Here is a 25,327-nt window from a genome sequence, read left to right on the forward strand (position 1 = left end):
ATTGTTAAGAGGCAAGACAATATCAATCAATCTCAACTGGACAAAAAACCTTAAGTGAAAATAAAATTCTTTATTGCTTAAAATGTACATACACTGATGTTACACTGTTGAAGGAGGCGCAACGGGAGGCTATGGGCAGTTCTTGACTTTGTAAAAAAAGTCCTTGGGCTCTCTTTGTTGCTGACAACAAGGGCTTTCCATAATGAATCTGTTCAAGAATGACCAGCAAGGAGCATGCCAAAGGGGTAATTTAAGTCTTTCAAACCAGCTGTTACCATCAATTTGGCCCTAAGCTGCACAGAGCCGGTCATTCCTTCTCATCTCTCAAGAAGTACGATATCCGCAGACATTGTTGGAGTGCTGTCAATTGTGAGGACAGATCACATTCTCAATTTATTGATCTATGATCTTACGTCACAAGAAATCATTGTTACCAGTAGGATCTGAACACCACGCCTAAAACGGTCTATTGGTTCAGACCACTGGATAACATTGTTTGTATATTGTTTTCAAATGCACAGACCTATCCGGTCTAACATGCGGTTCGTGCAGAAATATGGAATATGTGTGTGGATGAATACAAGTGTATGAAGGTTTTGTGTGAGTGGAGGTGATAGTGCTAGGGTATTTCATTTTCTCGATGATACAGATAGATGTTTACATCGATAAGCTGTGTTAGTGGTTTACGTGTGTAGGTTGAATTTATAGCCAATTGTCTACATTTGGATGAACTTGAGGTGCTCGTTATTGTTAATACATGATTGCTTGAAATTACCTCCAGTTGTGCTTAATTGCCTTTTTTGGCATGCTCTAGAGCTAGTAGTCATTGGAATATGTAGCAGGGATTTATCGTTTTGCTTGGTCAATTGTGAGGAAGCCTTGCTACTTTAAGTTGCCAAAGACCATCTATATATGGTTTGGCATTCTTTTTGAGTTTTGAGACTCCACCCACCAGGGTTAGACAAAGTAATGGAGCATATAGAAAGATTAGGAGCATAGTACAAACTCTGCTGCTAATCAAGAGGATAGGATACATCCATTCACATATTTACCAGTCACCCAATCACAGTTCGTGGACACATTCAAAGTTTACCAGGCAAATACACAGATTTGGATTTAGTTCTAGAACCTTGGACATCATTCAGGTATCCACCTTTATCTGCTGTTGGCTTCTCTTGCCTTGGCCTTTCACACAAGCAAAGGACATGACCATATATAGCGCCTTCACATTCCTTTCACACAACGGGAACAAGGTTTAGCCATGAAACTCGCTCTGGACTTTTAACAAATGAGTACAGACTAGGCAATCTTATGGATTCCAAAGGCAGAATACCACTATTCTCCACTTAATGTGCATTCTTCTTCTGCCAGGTCAGTACACAACTTATCTGCGAGGAAACAAACACAAGAGACATAGCGTTTTTTGAGATACCTAACAGCTGCCTATTTGGACTCATCCGGTAAAAAGGGGGCACTAGATCAGTGGAGAAAAAAAAAAGTACAAGTCTTTTCACCACAGGCAGGATCTGGCCCTTTAAAGATTTCACAGTGCCACCTCCATCCCATGGCTGGTTCTGGGCCTTCTTGCTCACAATCCCCTTCTCCCCACCGGCTTGCTCTGGGATCTCTTTCATTCTCTTTCCCCCTCCAGGCTGTTTCTAGGGTTATTCTCACTTCCCACACCCCCTTCCTGCTACATCCTCCAAACCCTAAGCTGGATCTGGGCTCCCCCTCCTACCCCCTTACATGCCCCCCTCCGCTAATATACATGGTTTGTTTGTGGCCTTCTTCTCGCTCCCCATCCCATCGTCCTCACATTGCCCTACGGTGGATATGGGCTCCATCTTGCTCCCAATCCACCTCCACTTCCTGGGCTTGGTTCTGGCCTCCCTCTGGCTCCCCATCCCCTCCTAGTGCTGGGCTGCGCCTCTCACCCCCATCATCTCCCTTACCCTTCCATCGGTACGCTCGCCATGTCTACACCCCCTTCCCCATACCACCCAGGAAAGTCTGAATGTGGTGACCATCAGTGACTGGGTGTCTGCCAAATATATGAAGAGTTGCATCACCAACCCAAGTATGTCGTAATAGCCAACAAAAAGCCCTTTTCTCCATTGTTTATGTTAATCTTAATCTCAGAACCTTCTAACTGTAACACACACAGAAATGGGAATGCTAATGCCAGGAATTGTTTTCGTGAAAGCGCCTTGTACTATTACAAATATTTATGAATAGTAGACAGAAACAACATTTTTCATTGGATGACTGTAGAATTTACTCAGGAGCCAGCAAAATGTACTCCGTGTAGAAGGCTGCTATAAATAAAAATGAAGGTGGAAGGAAAAAACACATGCGAGTGATGGTTGATGAAAAAGGAGAACAAACATCAAGGGGGAGTTCTTCCACAGGGCCTTTCCAGGTGTTTCCCCATCATACAAGTTTTTGTTTCCGGATCGGTTAGGTGAGCAACATGTTCACTGAACTTGATCAGTTTATACTTGATCCATCATCACTATATTCTTGAGTGGCCTTCCTTATATTCCTGAGGGGCATCTGACATTTCACACAATGGTGATTTAACTTGTCTGCATTGCCACTGTATTCCCATTCAGCGTCAGCTCATTAGTTCGACTCCCAAACACCTTACCTTTCTGGTAACTGAGTTGCAACAACCACGCTGAATCGACAGAAGAAAGAAGGGTTGTTGTCTAGAAGAGTTTCTGGACTCTAAAAAATGAGAAAAACAAAACATCACAGAGACATTTTCGGACCCGAAGAATAAACATTCTTCACAATTTGTCAAAACAGTTGGATTCCCTATGCAGGCATCCACATGGCATCTGTTTCAGATGAAAGCATATGTTTCTGGGGGATACTGACCTATGCATTTCTGACAGGAATCTATCATTTGCTGCATAACGACAAACCTCTCTTTACAAAGTAGACTAATTCACACCTGAACTTTCACTGAGTGCAAAGTATCTCCGTTTTACCATCAACTGAGACCACACAGTCAAAGTACACACCATTATGAAGACTCAAGCAGCAGGTTCAAGCTGATGCTCCTCAGCACAGTCAAGCTTTTCATCTGTGTCTCAAGTTTCAGAACAGCTGTCCAAGCCTTTGTCATGTCTGACCCAGATGGTGGCACTGCTCTACTTACAGACATCCCAGATGCCATCATGATCCCACTGAACGTCGCCCAGCACTCTGCAGCACGCCTAATCATAGAACATTCGACATAGCCCCCATCGCCAAGGAGCTACACTCGCTATCCCTTCATGAAACATTCAAGACAGCCTACTTCGCCTACAAAGTAGTTACAACCAAAACACCACTGTAGCTGGCCAAGAAACTCACCATCTGTGGAGGCAAGCACAACAAAAGAAGCCACAGTGCCAGACCAGAAACAAAGGACTGCAAGGGGTAGGAAACCCTCATTTTCCAGTTTAGAACCCGGTCTCTGTAAAAAGTCATGCAAATAAAAACGGTCCCTCGCCAACCTACACGTCATGAAGGACCTGAGGACCCTACTCTACAACGAAAATCTGGTCTCTCAGCGCTCTACTGAACCCCTATTCTCTGTCTCTGGAGCTTCACCCCACCCCTAGTCCCCATCTAGCACAGCTCCTCTGCGACTTCTGAAACCTTACTTATAACCCCAAATGTGTGTCCCCTATGTACAGCGCTCCATTGCTTCCCAGAAGGTGTCCGGAATCAACGCTGCAAACCCTCGTCCCGTTTGCCATGTGAGTGTTGGAAGCTGCAGCGACCAATCACAGCATGGTGACCGGATACATATCACACCAATTGCGTGAGGCATGTTGTCATCATGGTATTACCCAAATTGTTCGAACACAATTGTTCAAATGACTTAATTGACCGAAACTCAAGGGTTTCCCCCCGCATATATGTAACAATTGACCTTTACAATTCATATAACTCATGAAAGATGTCAAACTCACCCTCAAGTCCAACCCAGTCCGAACACTCCACCCACAAGTCCGACCAACCCTTTTTCCGTTGCTTTGAAACACCAAACCCAAATGTGCCACCCTCAAGACCAACACGACCTCAGGAGCAAGGAAGGACCACCCACCAATGCTGTTAAAAACTGTACAAATGAGATCCTCCAAGTACGAATTTACAAATGGAAATTAAGGTCGAGTTAACCCACAACCTACCAAAAACTAGGAGGCCACAACGGAACACACCACAGGAAACAAACAACGGCCTGTACACACATCAGTCCCTTACTCTGCCCGGAAGCTATACTCTGCACCCCAAGGTGGGCCACAACATCTCACAACAACACACTGGCCCTAGACACTAACCTGCTCTAAATCGTTGTTTAATCATGTTCCAATCCGCACGGTTCCTTGAAATACCCCAACGCCAAGTCCAGGAAGTGATAGTGACTCACTTGAATTCCAGCACCGGTAGAGGAACTCTCATCGTGCGATTCACTGTCCTCTGCTGGACTACCAGGACCAGGACAGCGCGAAGAATCCCTTGTGACGGGTTGCACTGTCCTCTGCTGGCACACCCCACCAGGACAATCCACAACCCCTGACTGGACTCGGACCGAAAAAGAAACATCCACGGCATCTCCCCCATCGCCGTACTTCCGTATCACGTGATCATCGCTGGTGAAATCCGAAAAAGAACTGCAGAACTTAGCCAACGTGGGTGGGACAAGACCCACAGGAGCCCCAACAAGCCGTCTATCGTGGAGGCCGAAGGAATACCAGGAAAGGGACCAGGCGTCCACAACTGTCGGCTCACCGACGGACGTCTGGAACTGTTCGTATCGTCCATCTCCATGCCTGGTTGCCTCCCAGCCGCTCACTGCACTAAGAGAAACGCTGGAGATACCTCGGGTCACGCCAAGTGCCGGCCTCCAATTCGCTCCGTGCACCGGGCTTCAAGACGTGGACTGATGATCTGCCGGGAACCGCTCCTCTGCCAAACCCCAGGCAGGGGCTCCCGACAAGAGAGGAGCACAGGAGGTCCTCAAGCCCAAAGTCAGGCACGTTGCTCCTTCAATCATGGACGATCAGATGAAAAACAAAAACACCCGTCAACACGGGAACCATTCCTCTGCCCAACCATGGCAAGGCTCCCGGAATGAGGCCTGCATAGCGGATAAACCAGGACTCAGTAGTGAAATCCGCTCGGGGTGCGGGGCCTTCCTTCGGGTGAAGTGTTCTCCGATGGCACAGGGCTGCACCCCGTTCAGCAGACAACGGTCCCCTCACAATCCAATCCTCATCACCAGTGTGGAAATGAAAGTCACCACGAACTCCAGGTAAGTTACAGCATGTTTAATGTCCAGGTCCTGCACCTTCATCAGACATTAGGATTGTGGGGGACACGAGAAACAAGATAGGAAGGAGGAACACTGGGACAGCCCCACACCCCACCAACACTCTTACACTCTGCTAGGCTCAACCGTCACCCGTAGAACCCCACAGCCTTCACATTCCACAGGGATGACACCCTCAACATTCCACATACCCAGTTATAAGCATAAGCTCATAAGCACACATTATAACAGTACACAACCGTCATCACACGTACCAAGGCCACCGAGAAGTTGCAGATGCCGGAGACACTGCTGAGGAGAAGTGGCATATAAGTAGCAATCACTGATAAGCCAGTGCATCAGAAACTCCCAGTTGCCACAATGCTTGTTCCTAGTTTGTTTCCACTTCTTGTGCTACTCCCTGTTTTCTTGTGGCTCTGCTTCACTCAGCCTTCCTTCCATGGTTCTTGGTAGTTTTCTCCTTCCACCCAGGCATGTTTTCCCTGCCTTCCTCTGGTCCAGTCTGCAAGCTCGTACTCCTCCTTGAACATCATTCTGCATCTCGCTGAAAATCTTGAAGCTGCAGGCAGGTTTTCTTTCTTCCTTCTGTTTTTTTTCCCTGCATTGGGGTCTGTGCCCCAGGATAGGACTAAGGCCTTGTGTTCCTATCAGCAGGCTGCAGTGGCTAGCTAGGGGCAAAGACACCACTCACCACCAGTAAGGGTGTCCCAGTATTGGTTTTATGGCGGTATAATAACCTTCTTGACAAATGACGGTATATCATGGTTATTGCGGTATAGCAGGTGAAGTTAACAAATCTTAACAAATATTTTCTTAAAGGTCATAATTTGTCAGCATTTTGAAACGTGTCTCTGCACATTTCTAGCTGATCCTCCAGGAATCTAAGGCGGCTGAAGATTTGGTCTTTCATGGCGCTCATTCGTTGATCACCTTGAATGAAAGGGTGACTAGTGGAAGGGTTAAAAAGCACATTCTGAGCAATGAGCTTGCTGCTCAGTCACAGGTCATGGCTTTGAAAATCAGCCTCGACCTGCATTATTTTGGAACCACATGGCATGGGCATCATGACCCCTCACTGTGATCAGTCATAAAAGTTTGTTTTGATAATGCTTTATCCCATTAAAGGGAGAAAAGTCACTCATGCGAGGTCTGAAAGCCCATGTCATTGTGTTTCTTTTGTCAAAATGTCATAGCCAACACACACGCACCGAAAGGTTGCATATTGATTAAATCACTACAGCTGGTTTACCATCTGCCTGGTGTATTATAAAGGTCTGATGTTGGAGTCACCACTGACCATGTAATTCTAACAGTACAGCGTTCAGCGGGCGCTGTTAATTTCTTTCAATACATGTTCATTTACCTTCTTAAAGATAGTGGAACAAAAACCTTTTGAAAATGACATATTGGCACAAATATAGCCTAGACCACCACCTCACCACAGCCCCATCATTACCATTTTCCCCAGGTCTGAGCGCATTAGGACCCTTGTCATGTGAGTTGCGACGGAGGAATGCTTTCATGGATGGTGTCACAAATCGAGGATAGACCTGAGAACTATCTCACTCCCATTGCTCTGGATACTTCAAATTGAATGTAGAATCTGTCCTGCCTGCTTGAGTCCAGTGCCATATGCAAAAGGCAGGTGAAGGATCAAGCAAAGCAACAGCTCTAGTGCCAATGTGCTAATCTACAGGGAAGACAGTGGGGGGACGGAGGGGCTGTTTATATACTAGCACAAAGCACTGATGGGCCCAGTGTTCATACATGTGGACATGCATCAGAAGGGCATCCAGTTCATTCCCCCCTTTGAATTCTGGGATGTGTAGTTCCCCATCTTGCAAATTGGTGCCAAAACTACTATTCGGCTAATCTTTAACCCGGCTCTACTGATCACAGAGAAAGAGCGGTCACAGAATCAAAGCTGCATTTACTAATGTGGCCTCACTTTCCCTATGCTCTTGTCTGCCAAACAAGGCCCCCTTGGCAGACGCCACATCCCACAGTGCAAGATCCAGACTGCGCAGCACTTACTTACTGCAGCCTTTCCAAATCAGATTGAAAAACTCACTTAATAGCTGCAGGCCCTAAAACGGTAAACAACGTGACGGTTATTATAGTTCAATTAAGCTGTTCACGGTTTCTATAACGGTATACCCCCAACCACCAGTAGTAAGGTAAGGTTGACAGATTGCGATGACTCGATCAAAAGGACAAAATGGATCAGCACCAAGATTTGGTCATCGCTGTGCAGGGACTTACAGCGGAAGTTCAGAACCTAAAGGTAGAAAATGCCCATCTATGTCAGGCCCTCAGTAGGAAAGCCATGCCATCTTCGGCTCTTTCAAGTAACGTTCTCATCAAGAAATGTCATGGTGATCCAAAAAAGCTGAAGGAATTCTTGGATGCCTGCCTTGTAACATTCTTAACATGCCTTTCATGCCTTCGACAAACAGCATTCCCAACAGACTGAGCCAAGGTGGGATTTCTCTTTACCCACATGGCCAGAAGCGCCCTGCCTGGGATACTTGCCCGGTGACCTCACTGGATCCTGTATTGGACAACTACCAGGGTTTTGTTGCAGCCTTCATGGGTAACTTTGACCAACCTGATCTAATTTACACATCCCAGGACACACCGTTGGACTTTGTCCAAGGAGAGTTGGATGTCTTAACGTACACCACCAAGTTTAAACTGTTGGCACAAAACACAGCATGGCCCGAAGAAGCAGGTTTTACCCTGTATAGACTGGGTCTTAACGGCAAACCGAAGGACGAATTAGCCTGCGTTCTGCGTCCTTCATCTTTTGAAGAGCTGGTGAAGATGGTGTTGCAGATCGAATATCGTCTGCAAGAGAGAAAACATGAGAAAACGAAGGGTAGAATCACCAGGAGTACCGTCTCTCTCCCTCCATTCTCTGGTATGTTTCTTTTAAGAGTCTAGGCTCATTAATCTTGTATAACCCATAGAGTGCGTTTCCTGTTTGCAGTAATTTTTATTACTCCAATCCTGTTCCTCATCTCAGTATTGTTAGAAAAAGGGAAAAGGACATGAATTCTATTATTGTTCATGACTGGATGTTCCAAGTTAGTGGTAAAGTAGGTCATTCAGAAATGGGAGGACGAGGAGGGGGGAATAGATTCTTATTTGACTTTACAAAATGTTACATAGTATCTCTGAATTACTGGGGAGTTATGAACTTCATAAATACATCCTGTCCTGATATTACCACAGAATCTAGAGGGGAGGTATGTTGGATCTAGGATGTTCTTTTCAACTTGGTAAGAGGAATACCATGTCCCATCTGACAAATCACCCTTATTTCCATGAGGGCTGCCCTCCCCTCCCCGATCCTCCCTCAAATAGCAACCCCTAGGGTTAGGATCAGAAAACATCTACCTCACCCTGGCCACATGAGTGGAGGTTCTCCTCACAGAGGTAGTGATTATATTGCCAGATTCATCACATACCCTTCTCCTAACTCTCTGGCTTCCCACCCAAGGGTCCACACCCTGGCTTTGAGTAGGGATTATAGCACTTTGAGGTCTTTCCTCAAATTGGGCTTCCCAATTCCAAATGTGACTTCTTCCAAGGAGTCTAAAGGGGAATAAAACCCAGGAGAATAGTTGAGTCCTTAGGAGATCCCTTTTCCCAGATAAACAAGGTAGGGGTTCTTCCACCTGCGGGTTAGATGGTTCATTTGAATACAGTTGTCTACTCCTGTGGGCTCTTATTTTTATTTGTGCTACCTGTGAGACCCACTGGTCCAACTGGGGAGTGTCACTTCCTATAATTAATTGGGTCAGTAAGTTGAAGATCACAGCCACTGTAAGGTGGTAAGGTGTAATTCTCTTCTGAAGATGGGGATTTGTGTCTCTGGGTGTCTCAATGTGGCCATGGACACTGCCAACTCTCTCTTTTCCTCTCCTCTTCCATCCCAGATGAAGTCATTCTGTTCTTACTGCACACCCCTTACTCTCAGTGTCTAATTGGACCAGATAGCCTTCCGCCTAGGATAGCAGGAACTCTAGGTGGGTTTGCCCCTGGTGTATAGAAAAGCATGTTATCTTTTTCCTATTTTTTTTTTATTTTCCCTTTTGCTAGATATTTCTCTGGGTTCTCTTCCCAGTTTGCTAGTATCTCACTAGGTTGGGCGCAGAGGATATTCGTATAAGATTATTCAGCCCTGGCTTCCTTACTTTGCTCATCCTGGCAGGGTTATTTTAATGATGGTATAGTGGGGAGATCTATTCTATTCAAGGGGAATTGACTTGCCGTATTACCATATTCTTCACAAGAGAAACACCTTTTGATCTAAGGAAGGCAATGAGGGATTAACATATGGTATAGGTCCATTTTTACCCTCTATCACTATAGTGTGAAAACCTGGTCCACTACCTTTTGGTTCATCGGGTGTTTCCGATCCCTGTAAACTACTAAGTGGTGTCGCTTAAGTAGATGGTTCTTGATCCTCCTGGTCTAAAGGGCAATACCATGGAGGGAATCCAAATTCGTCCCATGAGGGATCTGGTTTATCTCTTGTAGGAGACGAAGATCTTAAGGATGACACCTCTTCATTCTCTTCTCCCATTGTGAGAGCATCCCTATCTGGATCTCCGTCACTGGATTCTTTGGGGTTCCCCAATTCTCAACAGTGAAAAAGGGGTTTTAACAGGACAGATGGTTCTCCCTTCTCCTACTGTCTTAATTCTGCACCGCCCTTATATATGGGTTCACTGATAAGACTAAGGGAATGGGATAGTTTCAATTCATCATCACAGAAAAGGAGAGGGAGTGTTTTGATCTTTCTTTCCCTGCAGGGTATCACATAGATATCAAAGCTGGTGAGAACGCTTGTATTTCTAAAGAGACTATTGCCTTGTCCCTCCCCTGTACCAGATAATCTCGGGGACAAAAAAACATGATCAGTATTCCCTTTTTCACCTTGGAAGAATGGCCTGACATGTTAACGGCTGAAAGATAACTCCCATTCTAGGGCTTGAATGAGTGAGGGGCTCGGTTTTCTCAAACGATTCTGACCTTGTGGTCCTAACTCAATGAAATGTGGTTGCTCGGTCTCTGTCTCTCGAGTTCCTCACTGACTGGTGGAAAAGATGTCTGCCCACTCCTTTCCAGAAGTAGCAATCACTGTGCCAGAGATCACATTATTTAGTTTATTCTTCATGTGGGATCTCTATTTTGTGTTTACTGAGCCCCATCCCGCCCCTGACACCATATGTGAAGAGCCAGGAATGAGAGCCGGACACAGACAACTCATGGTGTTTGCCATAAACTTTTGATTAAATGATAAAGGGGTTGGAAAATGCCTCACTGTTCCTAATCTAAAGGGTATTTCCCTACCTCAACCAAAACCAAGGGTCTGTATTGCGTCAAAATGTCCAAAGTAAAAATGTCCTGTGTCCCAAATCCTATCCAAGCCCTCACGCTCTAAAAGTAAATCTAAGGTGCTAAGGGTAATGTCTCCGACTTGCAAAGTGTGCAAATGTTCAAGTTCAACAAAAAGGTGTAAATCCAACAAAGTACCAAAAGAATAATGTTCACAGTTCCAGGGATTTACTCCCTTCCCCGGGTTTCTCTCCACCAAAACAAAAGATCATACTCAACTCCCCCTCCTCTTGATGTTGCAACTTATTCCAGGGAAAATGTCTCCTGTCCCCAATTCCTTCTCACATTCAATGTAATTCACAAATCCTAAGGACATGAATCTTCTTTGAATTCTCTGATTCACACAACAACGCCTGATATACCCCCCTGCCAGGTTCTTTCATATAGTTCGTTGATACAATTTGGGTGCGGGTCCCAGACGCGCAATTACCTGGTATATTCTTCAGCCAGGTTTCTTCTCTTTACACATTCACTGTAGTTCAGAATTAGGGCATGGGTCTTGCTTGGAACTCTAACTCAGAAAACACATGGTATACTCTCATGCCAGGTTCCTTTCTCCTTAGCCATTCACTACAGATCAGAATCCTTAGGGCATGGGTATTCCTTGGGATTATTTAACTCACAAAACACCTGGTATACTTTCCTGCCAGGTTCCTGTTCACATTCACTGTAATTCACTTCACCCACTTGGCTTCGTCTGGTATACTCTCTTGCCAGGACTTTCTTCACAATTTCGGTGTGGGTCCCAGACTCGCAATCTGCCTATGCAATATCTCCCTTCCAAATGGCTTCTCTTTCAGCCAAGTATTGGGCCTCTAACCCATTTTCATACTTGTTAACTAACAATTGTCAGAGCGTCCCAAATCCCTTCTGTGGGTTCGCTGACCTTTTGCTAAATATTTCTCAGCTCTTATGTGACACTCTACATGAAGCATCCCAGCGTCCCAGCTCACTGCTTAGTGTTCACCGGCTTTATACGGCTGCTTCGGAGTTCGTTGCGTTCCTCATTCTCCACTGTTACCTGACATCATGGGTGGCTGGCGTCTCTCCTGATCTGCGATTCTCGTGGCATCCGAAGGGCATTTTCTCTTCCCTCATTCCCAACACTCATAAAGGGCTTCTCCCTCTGCAAGACTTCGAGGACCGTCTCTTCGAGCCACTTTCTTCCATGCGACTGGCTGCTTCCACCAAGCTTCTCAACCCATGCAGGGAGTACGTCTCTTTCTCTCCATTCTCCAGGTGTATTTCTTTTAAGCCTCTAAGCCTGTTAACCTCGTACAAGCACTAGAGCTTGTCTCCGGTTTCCTGGCTCCAGTAATCCTTATTTCTCCAATCCTCTTCCTCGTCTCAGTGTTGTCAGAAAAAGGGGAAAGGACATGAATTCTATTACTGGTTATAACTGGATGGTTCAAGGCAGTGGTACAGAATGTCATACAAAAAATGGGAGGATGAGGGGGGGATCTTAGATTCTTGTTTGACTTTACAATATGCTACATAGTGTTGTTGAACTACTGGGGAGTTATGTACTTCATAAAGACATCCTGTCCTGATATTACCACAGAATCTAGAAAGGGAAGGATGTTGGATCCAAGTTGTTCTTTTCAACTTGGTAAGGGGAATACCATGTCTAATCTGACAAATCACCCATACTTCCATGAGGGTCGCCTCCCCCTCCGTGATCCTCCCTCAAATAGCCACCACTAGGGTTAGGATCAGAACGCTTCTGCCTCACCATGGCTTCATGTGTGCAGGTTCTCCCCAAGGAAGTAGTGATGATATCACCAGAGTCAGCACACTACAGACATTAGAATTACAACAATTTTGTATGAAATACATGAATCAGGATGAATATAGACAATTTCAAACAAATAAACTCTTATTATTAAAAGCACAACTCTTATACATAAGTTGAATATACAAGTAAACAACCACATTGTGATTTTTTCATCGTACACTGTACTCATTTATGGTTCTTGCTTACAAAACAGCTTAAAGACTGCTACTAACCTCTTCAACAAAATGTCCTGAGACATCCTGATTTAGTTCTTGCAGAAGCTCCATTACATTTTGCGCTCGATTCTGGTGAAAAGCAAATGCATTTGTTAACATTCCATCGATTTTGATACATGTTACCACTTATATAGCAAACCTCTAGCCTCTAGCATAATATAAACGTAGAAGCATTCTGTGAGAAACAGATTAATATTAAAGATCAAAGTGTGTCTGTCCGTCTATCCTATCAAAGAGTTTGTGATTGCAGTTTGTCAATAAAGAAGAGAAAGGCTTTGTGTTGATGAGATTTTTCTTAGGCCTTACTTTTAGGACCCAGATATAACAACCTGGTTGGCAGAAACATTGTTTTCCCCGAGTTCTCCTGACTTTACAAGTGATCAAATGGCTAAGTACTCAAGACACTTCTTTAGAAGTTGTGATCTGGTTTAAAGCTACATTAAACACTTTTGAGCATGTAATAAGAGAACGTCCACATAATATAACTGTACAAATATTTTCTTTATAATACAGATGTCAAAAATAATATCTACAAAATACCACATGTAACATTTTAGCATATCAAACAAAAACAAAGCGAGTGATCTATTAGGATAACAAAATGCTCAAATATGTCGATAAAGTTCAGCTGCTGAGGCTCAAACGCTTCGGTTGTAAGTTTAATCCCAAATTAAATTTCATTTGTTAAGAAAGATTTTCTTTTTGCTGGTTTCCTCCCATAGGCTTCTATGAGATGCCCATTCTTTTTGCTTTGTTTTGACTCCTGATATGACTTTTTGGAGGCAAGTAAATCCTTCTGCTTTATTTCCCTTTTGTTCAATCCTATGGGGAAAATGATCTATCCATAAAACTATCAGTACTGGGAGAGAATGGGCCTCATTACGAGTGTGGTTGTCCGGTAAGCATACCGGCACCCTTGTTTTTGCAGGCCGCCACACTCCAAGTCTGTCTGCAGGGGCTGTTGCCCGGCAGATTTGTCATGGAAGCACCGGCACCGGCACCGTTACCAACGGTGCCAGTACATCCGAGTCCCCATCCCTGTGGAGTCCTACAGGACTCAACGGGAATAGGGACTTACCAAATCCGACATCCGACTTCCTGCGCCACCGGGACTTGTAATGTCCCGGTGGCACTGGGAAGTCAGGCGCCAGAAACAGTGTTTCGGGGTCGGCGGCAACCCGCTGGAGGCACTGGCGGGTTACTGCTGACCTCACAATGAGGCCCTATGTCTACTTAAGTGAATTTCTTGTATTTTTACAACTGCACACATGACCCTAAACTGAAGTGGGGTTAGTATACTTTACACATCTTTAGTTTGTGGCTCTTTGGTTACAATTGCAATGTGTGCAGGAGAGCTGCTGGCAGCAGATATTTTTCAACCATGTTTTGAACTTTTTACTTGTGCGCTTTTGCATTTATTTCAAATGGCTACTAAGAGTGCTGTGGCAGGTAAGAAGGGAGACATTGACACTGTCAGGACATTTCTACTGGTCATTTATGAAATATTAACTATAAGGACTCTCTCTTCCAAATGCTATGTGGGTGTTCACTGCCGGTGTTAATAACTAAGGTGCTTGTCAGTCGTTAGAAAGTCTCAAATCAATCAGTCCGCTATCGAAAAATGTGTTCTAACTCACCCTACCACTATTCTAACCAACTTAAATAAGATCAGGAGAATGTCTCTCTATTAGGGAAATGTCTTTTCTTCACAATTCCTTTTTAGTAGGCTATCTTAATTAATCTCTTGTCACTTTCTGTATCTGCATCTCTTTATTCTTCTCCGATTCAGGTACCATGTATCTTCTTAACTGTGAAATGCTTTTGTGGCACTTCTGAGCTCCCCCACTCTCCACAGGTGGTTTACACTGAGTATCTTTTCCCTTAAGTGGTTCACTTAGCTTTTCTCCCCATTCACTGGTTTCTTGCTCTGATATTCTCCACTCTTTACTTCTTACTGTATTGGCGATTTGCCCCTCTTCCCAAGGTATTTGTACTCCGATGTTAGAGGTCTCTCTTTCCACATAAATACAGTTCCACTTTATCGACTTTAAAGGATAGTTCCGGGACTTTTTTTTTTATTGTTGTCCCTACGGTTCGGCCATGTGTTTTTAAGCATAAATCGGTAGATCGTAGAAAACTTTCCTATGGACCTTACCCGACTTTTCGTCCATTAACGCACTCGAAATCAGCCGCCATTTTGTGATAATCCTATCATTTCCCCCCATCGACCTGGCTCACCTGCGTTTGAGGCACTAAATCAAATCCCCCGCCCCTGAAACAGACTTTATCAAAACATTCATATTCCCCGCCTCTCTCCGTGACGTGACTGTGCTGCGTAGGCAAACGCGCCCAGGCGTCTTCTACGCGACTCCACACAGAACCCGGAAACCAACACAGATCAGCTCACAACACAGCGTGCCACAATTCGGAATATGAAACTGTAATTTTAAATCAAACAGCAACACGGTACATTTGGTAAAGTACATTTATTGGACATCAAATGTTTAGAGAATATTCAGCGATTTGCATTTTTCTTTGCTCTCGATCCAAAATAGTTTGTCTTGAGGCAAGCGATGTTCGTGTGCAGTACACAGGGTGTTGGTTTACGATAAAATAAGCTCTTCGGTCGCACTGATAATCGCATGGCTGTTCCAACAACGAGGCACTAGGCCACCACAACGGTATGTATGTTGCATCTAGCCATTAGTACCGCGTAAGGGCATACTTGTACTTGGCGATCGTCCCATAAAATGGTCAGGGTGGTAACGTTGTTCACGCGGAGAAGCAACTGGCGGTTGTAAAAGCCATCCGCCGGTGTCTGGTACTCGTGACACGGACAATAATGCAGGATGTACCTGTTTTAAAAACATAAAAAATGAAATTAGTCTCACCATCAGATCTTTATTAAAATTATTCATTTTATATATTAGGTCGGGAAATTATTTCATAGCTAGGACAGTGCGTCATTTCCAGTAACCCACCCCCTCTCCTCTGCCTTTTTCAGAGCCGCCTGAGCGCCAGTGGACCACTTCGTCACTGATATGATATAATATGGCATTTGCAACGCGCCTATACACAAGTGTTTCAAGGAGAAGAAGTGCAGGGGTAGGGGGAAGGTAAAAGTGCAAGGGGAAGGGGAGGGGGGAAGTGGAGTACAAGGTAAGTAGCATAAAATACATAGGGCCAGCTGGTGGCGAGTGCAAGGTAAGTGCAGAACAAGTGCTGGGAAGGGGGGGCTGTAGGATACTGAGACAGTGCCCCAGTGCAGGGGTTGACAGGGAGGCAGTGCAGGTGGAGAGTGGAAGGGCCCAGGACCGAGGTCGCAGACAGTGGACCAGTTGTAGCAGGGGAGAGGGAGAGAGAAAGCAGAAGCAAAGAGGAAGGTTTTGAGGTGCTTCCGTAAAAGGAGATGGTTCTCCTCAAGATAGTGCGCGGTACAAAACAATATGCCACATAGAACGAACAAGTACAACTTAACCCGTCTTTAAAGCTACTGTATAGTAATTAAATTGCGGTATAAACTCATCTAAAGAGTTACTTACATTATATTTGCATTTTCCATTGTGTCTGTGGGTAGGGCAGCCCCGAAATACCACTCCTTCTATGCCGACGTTATTTCTTCTAATGAACGAACATTAAATGGCTATCGTTTCTGAAATTTTATTCATTATCGTTTCTTACGTTATTGCACCACACCCCCAAAAAGAAGTCTTTCGGGATGGTCCCGGCCTGTCAAGGTCAAATAACAATAGAACCTTATACTGAGTCGTGGGCCATTCCGGCACCCGAGCAAAAAATCAAAGCAGCTGACCTTCACTTTGAACGAGCACACATTCCTAGTTAGCTACATTCAGTGTAAGGCCATCTCACAGGACTTGAAATTTACACTCCATCTTTGCATTTTGTCTGCGTGCTATGCAGCCCCAGAGAACCATAAATACGGAGACATTCTATATGTTTTGAAAAATGATTTATATTACTGTTTGGTTTAATTTAATGCGCAAATGAACAAGGTTGGATAGACACATTGCATGTACACTGAGCAATCACTTTTATTTACACAATACATAGCTACACATATTCAATGGGCCTGCGACATGAGGAGACTCGAGAGAACAGACAATCAAATTACAATCATTTAAACCGTGATGTGTATTTCTCAATGAGCTCTGCTTTAGGTGGACATGGAACAATGGCAATGTTGGGTGGCAATGCAGTTGTCCCCTGCACAGGTTCGTTCACAACTCCATGTATGTGCCTATCTAGGACATCAACAATAAGTCTCTCAATAAACTCATATTGCATATCCTCAAACACTGGTTTGATCACCCATTGTTTACTTCTTTTAGTGAAGGCCTTATTGTAGCGAAGCGTCCCTAAAGTTCCGGTCGTCCTACTTTGTTGACGGCCAACATTATGGTTATGTGCCAAGACCGCTAGAAGAGTCCGATTTATCATGCCCTCCATGCCAAAATGCAATCGTTTTGGCCTGTACTTTAGGCACATATTGTGGAACACCTCCAAATCTCCTGTGTGGCAGAATTCCGTGAGTCCCCTCAAATCTCTTGTTATAGTTTTATCAAATACAATCTTTTCAATGGCTTTGTGAGTGGGTGATGAAGGAATCAACCACTTCTTCTTCCGTGCCTCCTCTGTGGACAAATGGCCATGTTCACAATTGTGGAAATGTTGGTTTGTGGTCCAGCGGTGAACGTTGCTACAGTGTAGCATTACTGACCGCCATTTTTCCAGTAGAATTTCCAACGACCCTTCACATGTTTTTGAGCTCCACCAAAGATGGTTGCTGATTGACTTGGACCACTGTGAAATACCTTGCATATCTTTTTTTTTACCTGCAGCCGACATTTTTTTATTGATTGTTTTTGCAAGATGCCATACGTCAAATTGGTGATTTATATTTTTGTACTCTTCTCTCATTGTCTTGGCAATTGAAACGTGTCTGTCCGTGGCTATCAGGTCGATCACCATTCCCCGCGATTGTAGTTCTTGCAATGATGCTACAAAGCCAACTTTCTCCATGGCCACTGAGGATGTACTTTGTGACACCTGCACGACCACCGAACTCACAATTTTCTTACTTTCCATGTCCTGAAAGTGGTAGGTGCAGTACTTGGCTGAAAATCCTGGGCTGTCGCACTGTCCATCACCGGCTAGCCTGAACCGTTTGCCCGCGAATGTACTTTCAATAGACATTTTTTCCATTCTCCAAGCTTCGCTAATGGCTGGAAATAGATAATCGGTTTGGTATTTGTAGAACTGAGTTTTCGCAATGAAATGGATTCCCACAAACTGAAAGAAATACTCTAACTTTTTAAAACTTGAACCACTAAAAAGTGCAGCCGCTGCACAAAGTAGATTGCCTGCTGGCAGTTGCCCCAGCATGGGTTGTGCAGACCATGAGAACGGATGATATTGTGTACAGGTGGCATGTATTTTAAGGTTAGTGCCTCGAATTGCACGAGTCACATTAATCAATGGCTCCCCACATATTTCCCCACCAACCGAATGCCCACATTTCAGCATAATAATAATATCAATCAAACAACTATCGAATACAATGAATTTGGCCTCTTTCCTTATACTGTCACTCTGCATCCCAGCTGGTTCGGCCTGTAACGTTGAGGACATGTCACTCACATTAAAGGTACAATCTCTGATATCGTCTTCCGCTATGTTCAGTGATATTGATGGTGTTTCATTGTCGTCCATTACATTCTCTTCCATTGCAACATCTGTTCCTTCTCCGGCGATGGGAGAGTAAAACAATTTCTTCAACTTTCTCGCGGTCTTAGTTTTTGCGGGTGTGGATTCTGTGAATTGATCTCCGACTGCACCCGAACTACCAGGAGGACATTCGCTATCAATGGCTGGTGGTGGTATAGCTCCGTTGTCAATCACTTCATATTCTTCCCATTGGCACGATGCATCTCCAGTCTCAAGTCCCTGCCAAAAGGTTTGACAAGCAGGCGTCAATGGCTCATCTAAATAGACCTGCACAAATGATCAGTTGTCTAAAATAAATAATGGATATCTAAATATGATTCGATTTGCTCGATCGTAGGAAGTGTCACCACCCAGAGATCTGCATCCACTACTAGGGGTGATGTTCTTGTAGAAGAAGCTCCGTCATCTCCCTGAAACATAGTACTTGCGTTAATAAAGAAGGAAGTATAGCGGATGTAATCATGTCATATGATCTCGCTTGATCGAACTGTCAGTATCCATACCTCGAAATGCATAAGAACATCAAGGGACGCTGTAACTGCGGTGCACACTTCTGCAAGCTGTTGCGCCGACCCGTAACTGCATGCTCCCCCTTCTTCTTGGACTAATGCTCCATCGACTCCCTGAAACATGGGACTTTCATTAGTAATGAACACAATATTGAAAAAAGAAGACACATAGGAGGGCGACGACAGAAGGACATATCAATGGCTAAAAACGAAAGAAACATTGTGTGTAACAATCACGCTACAAGAATGCAAGATCTGATGATTTTCATCGATGGAACTGTCCGGAAACGTACCTCGAGCATCTGAGTGACATCAACGGTTGTCGTCAATGCGTTGGACTCCTCAGCATCTCCCTGAAAGACAGTACTTGCATTATTTTGGATAAAAATAATTATAACTGAAAACAAAGACTAGAGGACGAGTACTAGGGTGTACCATTAGGTAAAATAATTACACGATAAATTAAAACTATTGATTTACATGCCTAAACTATTGATTTACATGCCTAAAACAAGTCAGTGGCAGAATAGCTAAGTAAGATTACCCGATAGGCGCTTGAAGTGGCTGATGACTGCAATAACGACACGGATGGAGAATCTTCCGCCTTCATATTGAGTGGATACATAAATGGGGAAATTATTGTTAGCTAATGCTACACACTACCGCAAGGCCGAGAGCTAAATCCGTAACCTTGACTCACCAGTGGAGGGATGTGGACGAATAGAGTGGGAATAGCGGTTGAGAGCAATTTTTGCCTCGCTCGCGGTGTTTTCTTCTTTATTAGCAATGATGTGTAGTACATGTCTGAGCTAAAGTGCCTGCTGCAAATGCGGTCTCGATCACCCCTCTTGTCCGCAAAGACTTCTAGGACTCTACTTTCAAGCTCAGACGGTGGATATCCGCAATATCGGACCCATTCTCTTATCTGATCTATTGTCTTAGGGAAAACATGCATTATAGTACCTTCAGATTTATTATGGGTCTTCGAAGGGCAACCGCCAATGGAACAAGCAGGCATTGTGGAAAGTTCTGAAAAGTAAAGATCAACAATTCTCAATGAATACCAATGTGTTAAAAAATTAAATGACACATAAAAGGTCCAATGCAAGGTTCGTTTTGGTTCTTGGAACTATACACGTTATTCACATGCGGATAAGTATTTGAATAACTTTAAAAAAATAGAAAAATAATTTGACTAAACTCAGAACATGTGACTAGTTCCTTGCATGTACTGTCTTGAACGAAAAGAAAACATGGATGCAATTTGATGACTACTAGCAAATAGATATAAATTAAAAAATTGGACGCAAAATGATTATGGTACATGGCCTTACCTTGACGAACAAACAGTTAGATGCAGGGATCAGAGTAGTTTCTTGTCGTAGAATAGGGAGCAGTTCACAGGTTGCAAACTGACGAGTTTGCTCGAAGTGGTCACGGAAGTTCACAGAGACGAAGAGCAGATAACCAGCACCTTCACGGGTTGACTAGCAAAGCGCAAAGAAGTTCTCATTCGAAATATGAAGTGGGTTATAAAGAATTCGAAACAGGGGTGTGTTTGTGAATGAATGACGTGTATATGTCGTGGCATTATGCGGTTTGCAGGGGGGCGTCCAGCGTGAGGGAGGATGCTTGGCAGGAGACACGGGGTCTGGAGGTAGACATGGGAACAACCCATGCTCTATAGACCACTTTGAAGTGTACATGGTCTTTGGCACCTCTTGGCCTTTATCGCTCCCTGACAGCTCCACTTGCCAGCGCAAGTACCCCAGTGCGAACTGCCTTTGATAGGGCGGGGGGTGGATTGGGGCGGTGGTCGTGCAGACAAGACTCGTTTGCCGCAGGGCCTCACCAAGGAGAGGCCATCGAACTGCATGTAAGAGGCAGGCTGCAGGATCTAGTACATGGAAGGCAGGGGGTGAGTTTATAAATACCTCACCCTCCCAGGAGAATATATGGGTGCAGTTCACCCTGGAGACCCTGGATGCCTAGGCAGTTAGTCAGCCTGTACCCGGTGCCCAAAAGGATGATTTATTATGATCAACCATATTGATTATTTACCTATAACCATGTTTTGTATCAATAAAATCCAACGGCCTTTTATTGCCAACGCTTGAACAAAGTGGTGTGGTAAGTATTTTTGGGGGAGGAGGCAAGGCCGGGAGGCTTGATGCCAACCCGCAAAATAACATATGTATGTCTGCTGCATATGGGTTCAACGGTTATGTGGATTGAAGGTGGGCGGCCAGCGTGAGGGAGGATGCTAGCCGGAGACACGTGGTGTGACAAGACAAGGCACAGGAAGACTATTCAATGGAGACACACTAGATTCATTTAAAAAATCAAAACAACCATTGTTAAAATATATGTTGGGTTTTATTTTAGATCTTAATTTCAATTGAACATAAATAATAAACATTAAACATTGTAAAGTTCTGGTTGCAGCACATCCAGGGAAAATCCACGGTATTGTCCACTGTCGCTGGGGAAATGTTGTCTAATGGCAAGTACCGCACAGGCAGGTATTACTCTCCGAACGCGGTGTCCGAGCCTCCCGTGAAGCCACCAAGTGAAGCAACGATAGGCCACCAGCCTGTACCACCTGTGAAAAAGAAAGATGCAAACTGTATTAAAATGACAAAACTTTCTTATCAATGTCGATTCAGGTAAAAAATGTCATTCTGCTTTGAAAAAAATTCTATCTAGAAAATGCACAATATGGAACCAATTATGATATGTAGATGTAATTTTATATGTGGGAGACGACCATGAAATAGTAGTGGCATCACTGACATCACAACCAGAGTATACTTACTCGTTACTCGGATTACGCGGACGAACAGTGCCGCGAAGTTCGTGCATAAGCACCATCATCATCCTCAACACGGTCCGTGAGAGGCAGGCTTCCCCGAACTCTGGCAGCTCGGTGATGCATTGCGGACTTGGCTCGCCTTCCGAAATGTAGGCCAAGCACCCGGAATTTTCACGGCAGCAGCAGTTCTCCTCCTCAGATGGCATTAGCTCGCACCGATTGCACGTGCACCAGGTGGAGACGCCGTCCATGCGACATGGTCCAGGCTCTTCATCCGTTGACTGGTCCTCCCAACTGCCGTCCGAATCCCCATCGTTTTCGCGTGCTTGCCTTTCCAGTAGTTCCTCCTCGGTGTACTCGGGCTCGTACATATACGGCATTATTGTAGCCATTGTGTGGTAAAGAAAGTAAAATAATTTACAGAGATGGTACAGGTGTTCACAAGGCCTAGAAGCGGCGAAGGTAGCTGACCAGAGCACAAAAACGAGTCACAGAATACTCAAAGTAACAGAGAGAGAGTAATGGAATCGAAAATCTGCTGCTGTGTGTGGTGAAACGGTGTGTTTATACTTATTGAGGAAAGAGGCGTCCTGCCATTTCCATGGCGACACTTCATTAGCTGAGGCGCAACGATTGTTGACACGAAACGTGCTTTGGCGTTGGGAAATGGGCGGTACGCGTCTGCTGATGTCAGGCTCAGGGGCGGGGGATTTGATTTAGTGCCACAAACGCAGGTGAGCCAGGTCGATGGGGGGAAATGATAGGATTATCACAAAATGGCGGCTGATTTCGAGTGCGTTAATGGACGAAAAGTCGGGTAAGGTCCATAGGAAAGTTTTCTACGATCTACCGATTTATGCTTAAAAACACATGGCCGAACCGTAGGGACAATAAAAAAAAAGTCCCGGAACTATCATTTAAACTCAATGTCTCGTCAATTCTACTGGCACAAGTTTTTCCTGCTTCATAACGATTCACAGACAGCCTCCCAGTATATATATATATATATATATATATATATATATATATATATATATATATATATATATATATATATATATATATATATATATATATATATATATGGGATACATTACTCACCGTAATCGTATTTCTGATGCTTGTATCTGCTTAGATTCACATGCTGTGCATAGGCCGACATCTAGTGGAAGCTGCGGAGTATTACAGTTTGTTTTTCGAAACTCGAAAATGGGCGTCGACACAGGCGTGCCAGTAATACTATCCCTAGTGTGACGTCCACTGTACCCAAGATCCCTCACGCGTCTAGGATCCTCAGATTGTATTTTTTCTGACATGAGGAAGCATGAGGAGTAGCGTGAGTACTGATAATCCAAGCAGATAGACAGAAAGGTAAGACTACCAGCAATCATGCGCCTTCTCTCGGAGGGGAGGAAGGGTGGGTCGCATGTGAATCTAAGCAGATACAAGCATCAGAAATACGATTACGGTGAGTAATGTATCCCTTCTGAGGCTTGTGGAATCTGCTTAGATCACATGCTGTGCATAGATTAGCGAGCAGTACCAGAAGAAGGAGGTGGGATGTGAGAAGAGTCATGAGCAAACAGGTGTCTCAGAACCGCTTGTCCCACTTGTGTATCTGTCTTGGAATGAGTGTCAATGCAGTAATGCTGAGTAAAAGTGTGAATAAAGCTCCAAGTAGCTGCTTTGCAAATGGTGTCGAGGGGAACATTTGCAATGAAAGCCAGAGTGGCCCCAATGCCTCTAGTAGAGTGGGCTCTTGGCGTAAAAGGCAGAGTTTTTTCAGAAAGAGAGTAACACAGCTGTATACAGTTGATAATCCACTTCGAGATAGCGCCCTTAGAGACGCGATCTCCCTCTCTGCCTGTAGCTACGGAGACAAACAGTTGATCTGTTTTCCTTAGCGGTCTGGTTTTGTTTCCATAGTAGAGGACCGCCCTACGCACATCTAGGGTGTGTAGTTTCACCTCAGCCGAGCTTTGCGGGTTCTGGAAGAAAGCCGGAAGCTCGATGGACTGGTTTACATGGAATTTAGATATAAATTTAGGTGAGAACCTAGGGTGTGTGCGTAAAACCAGTTTGTCTTTGTGGATAGTAAAGAAAGGATCCTGCACTGACAGAGCCTGAATTTCACTGACCCTTCTTATAGAGGTAATGGCTACTAAGAAGGCCGTTTTATAAGTCAGGTGTTTGAGACTACTTTTATGCATGGGTTCGAAAGGGGGGCCCATGAGCTTAGCTAGCACCACATTGAGGTCCCATCCTGGCGGTGGGTTTGAAATAGGAGGGTGAAGTCTCTTTACTCCTTCCATGAAGGCTTTAACTACTGGTACTTTCCACCACGATACCTTGTTATGGGATGTGGTGTAAGCCGAGAGGGCTGCCAGGTGTACTTTCAGAGAGTTAAAAACCAAACCTGCGTCCAGCAGGTGGAGCATGTATGTTACAACGTTGGAAGGAGTGCAATCAACTGGGTTGATTTGTTTATTCTGGCACCAAATAACGAATCTCTTCCACTTGTCAAAGTAACAGTGCCTTGTGTTTGGTTTCCTGGATTCTTTTAGGATGTCCATACACCTCTGTGGTAAATTGAGATGGCCAAACTCTATGACTTCAGGAGCCATGCTGCCAGGTTCATTGAGTTGGGTTCCTGGTGCACTGTTTGACCTTGTTGCTGGGACAGTAGGTTGTACCAGGCTGGGAGTTTGATGGGCTCGCACACCGCCATCCTGCGTAGGTGTGGAAACCATGGTGGTCTCGCCCACATGGGAGCAACTAGGATGAGCGTCATCGATTCCTTGTTCATCTTGTACACCACCTTCCTGATGAGAGGAGTTGGTGGAAAAGCGTACGCAAACATCCCTGACCAGTTCATCCACAGGGCGTTCCCTTGGGAGTCTGGCTGGGGGAACCTGGATGCAAATCCTGGGCATTGTTTGTTTTCGCTTGTGGCGAATAGGTCTATAGTGGGGAAACCCCACTGAGAGAAGAGATCCTCTACGATATCTCTGTGAAGGACCCATTCGTGTTCTTCTGGGAGGGAGTCTCTGCTTAGGGCATCCGTTAGGGAATTGAGCTCCCCTGGAACATGTTGTGATGACAGGAAGATGTTCCGTCTGAGTGCCCATATCCAGATTTTCTGGGCAAGCTTGGACAGATTTGGCGAACGAGTCGCTCCTTGTTTGTTCAGATAGAACATGGCTGTCGTGCTGTCCGTCCGGATCTGCACAGACAAGTTTAGCAGATGGGGCTCGAACGCCCGAAGCGCTCGGAATACTGCCAGAAGTTCCAGCAGGTTGATGTGGTTCTTGGCTACTGAGTGAGACCAGAGACCATGAGCTGTGTGGTGGAGATGGTGAGCTCCCCACCCAGTCAGGCATGCATCTGTAGTCACCACTGCTTGTACTTCGGGATCGTAAAAGGGTTTTCCCCTTGCGAGATTCTCTCTTGTCCACCAGTGTAAGCTCTGTACGAGTGTTGGCGAAACGACCACTAGATCGTCCCACTGACCACTTGCCT

General features: G+C 44.8%; 1 protein-coding gene across 7 annotated transcripts in view; it reads right to left on the reverse strand.

Annotated features, from left to right (window-relative positions):
• Positions 1-25,327, reverse strand: part of NAE1 (NEDD8 activating enzyme E1 subunit 1) — a 976,013-nt gene that overhangs the window by 786,957 nt on the left and 163,729 nt on the right. For all 7 annotated transcript variants that reach the window (XM_069653211.1, XM_069653219.1, XM_069653249.1 and 4 more), the window contains 2 exons: positions 12,740-12,811; positions 2,648-2,727 (listed from right to left, as the gene is read on the reverse strand). In XM_069653211.1, coding sequence (XP_069509312.1) covers positions 2,648-2,727; positions 12,740-12,811 — 152 coding nt within the window. The remainder of the gene's footprint in view (positions 1-2,647; positions 2,728-12,739; positions 12,812-25,327) is intronic.

This window comes from Ambystoma mexicanum, chromosome 1p (genome assembly GCF_040938575.1).
Source record: "Ambystoma mexicanum isolate Mex_15411 chromosome 1p, UKY_AmexF1_1, whole genome shotgun sequence".
Classification (NCBI taxonomy): Eukaryota; Metazoa; Chordata; class Amphibia; order Caudata; family Ambystomatidae; genus Ambystoma; species Ambystoma mexicanum.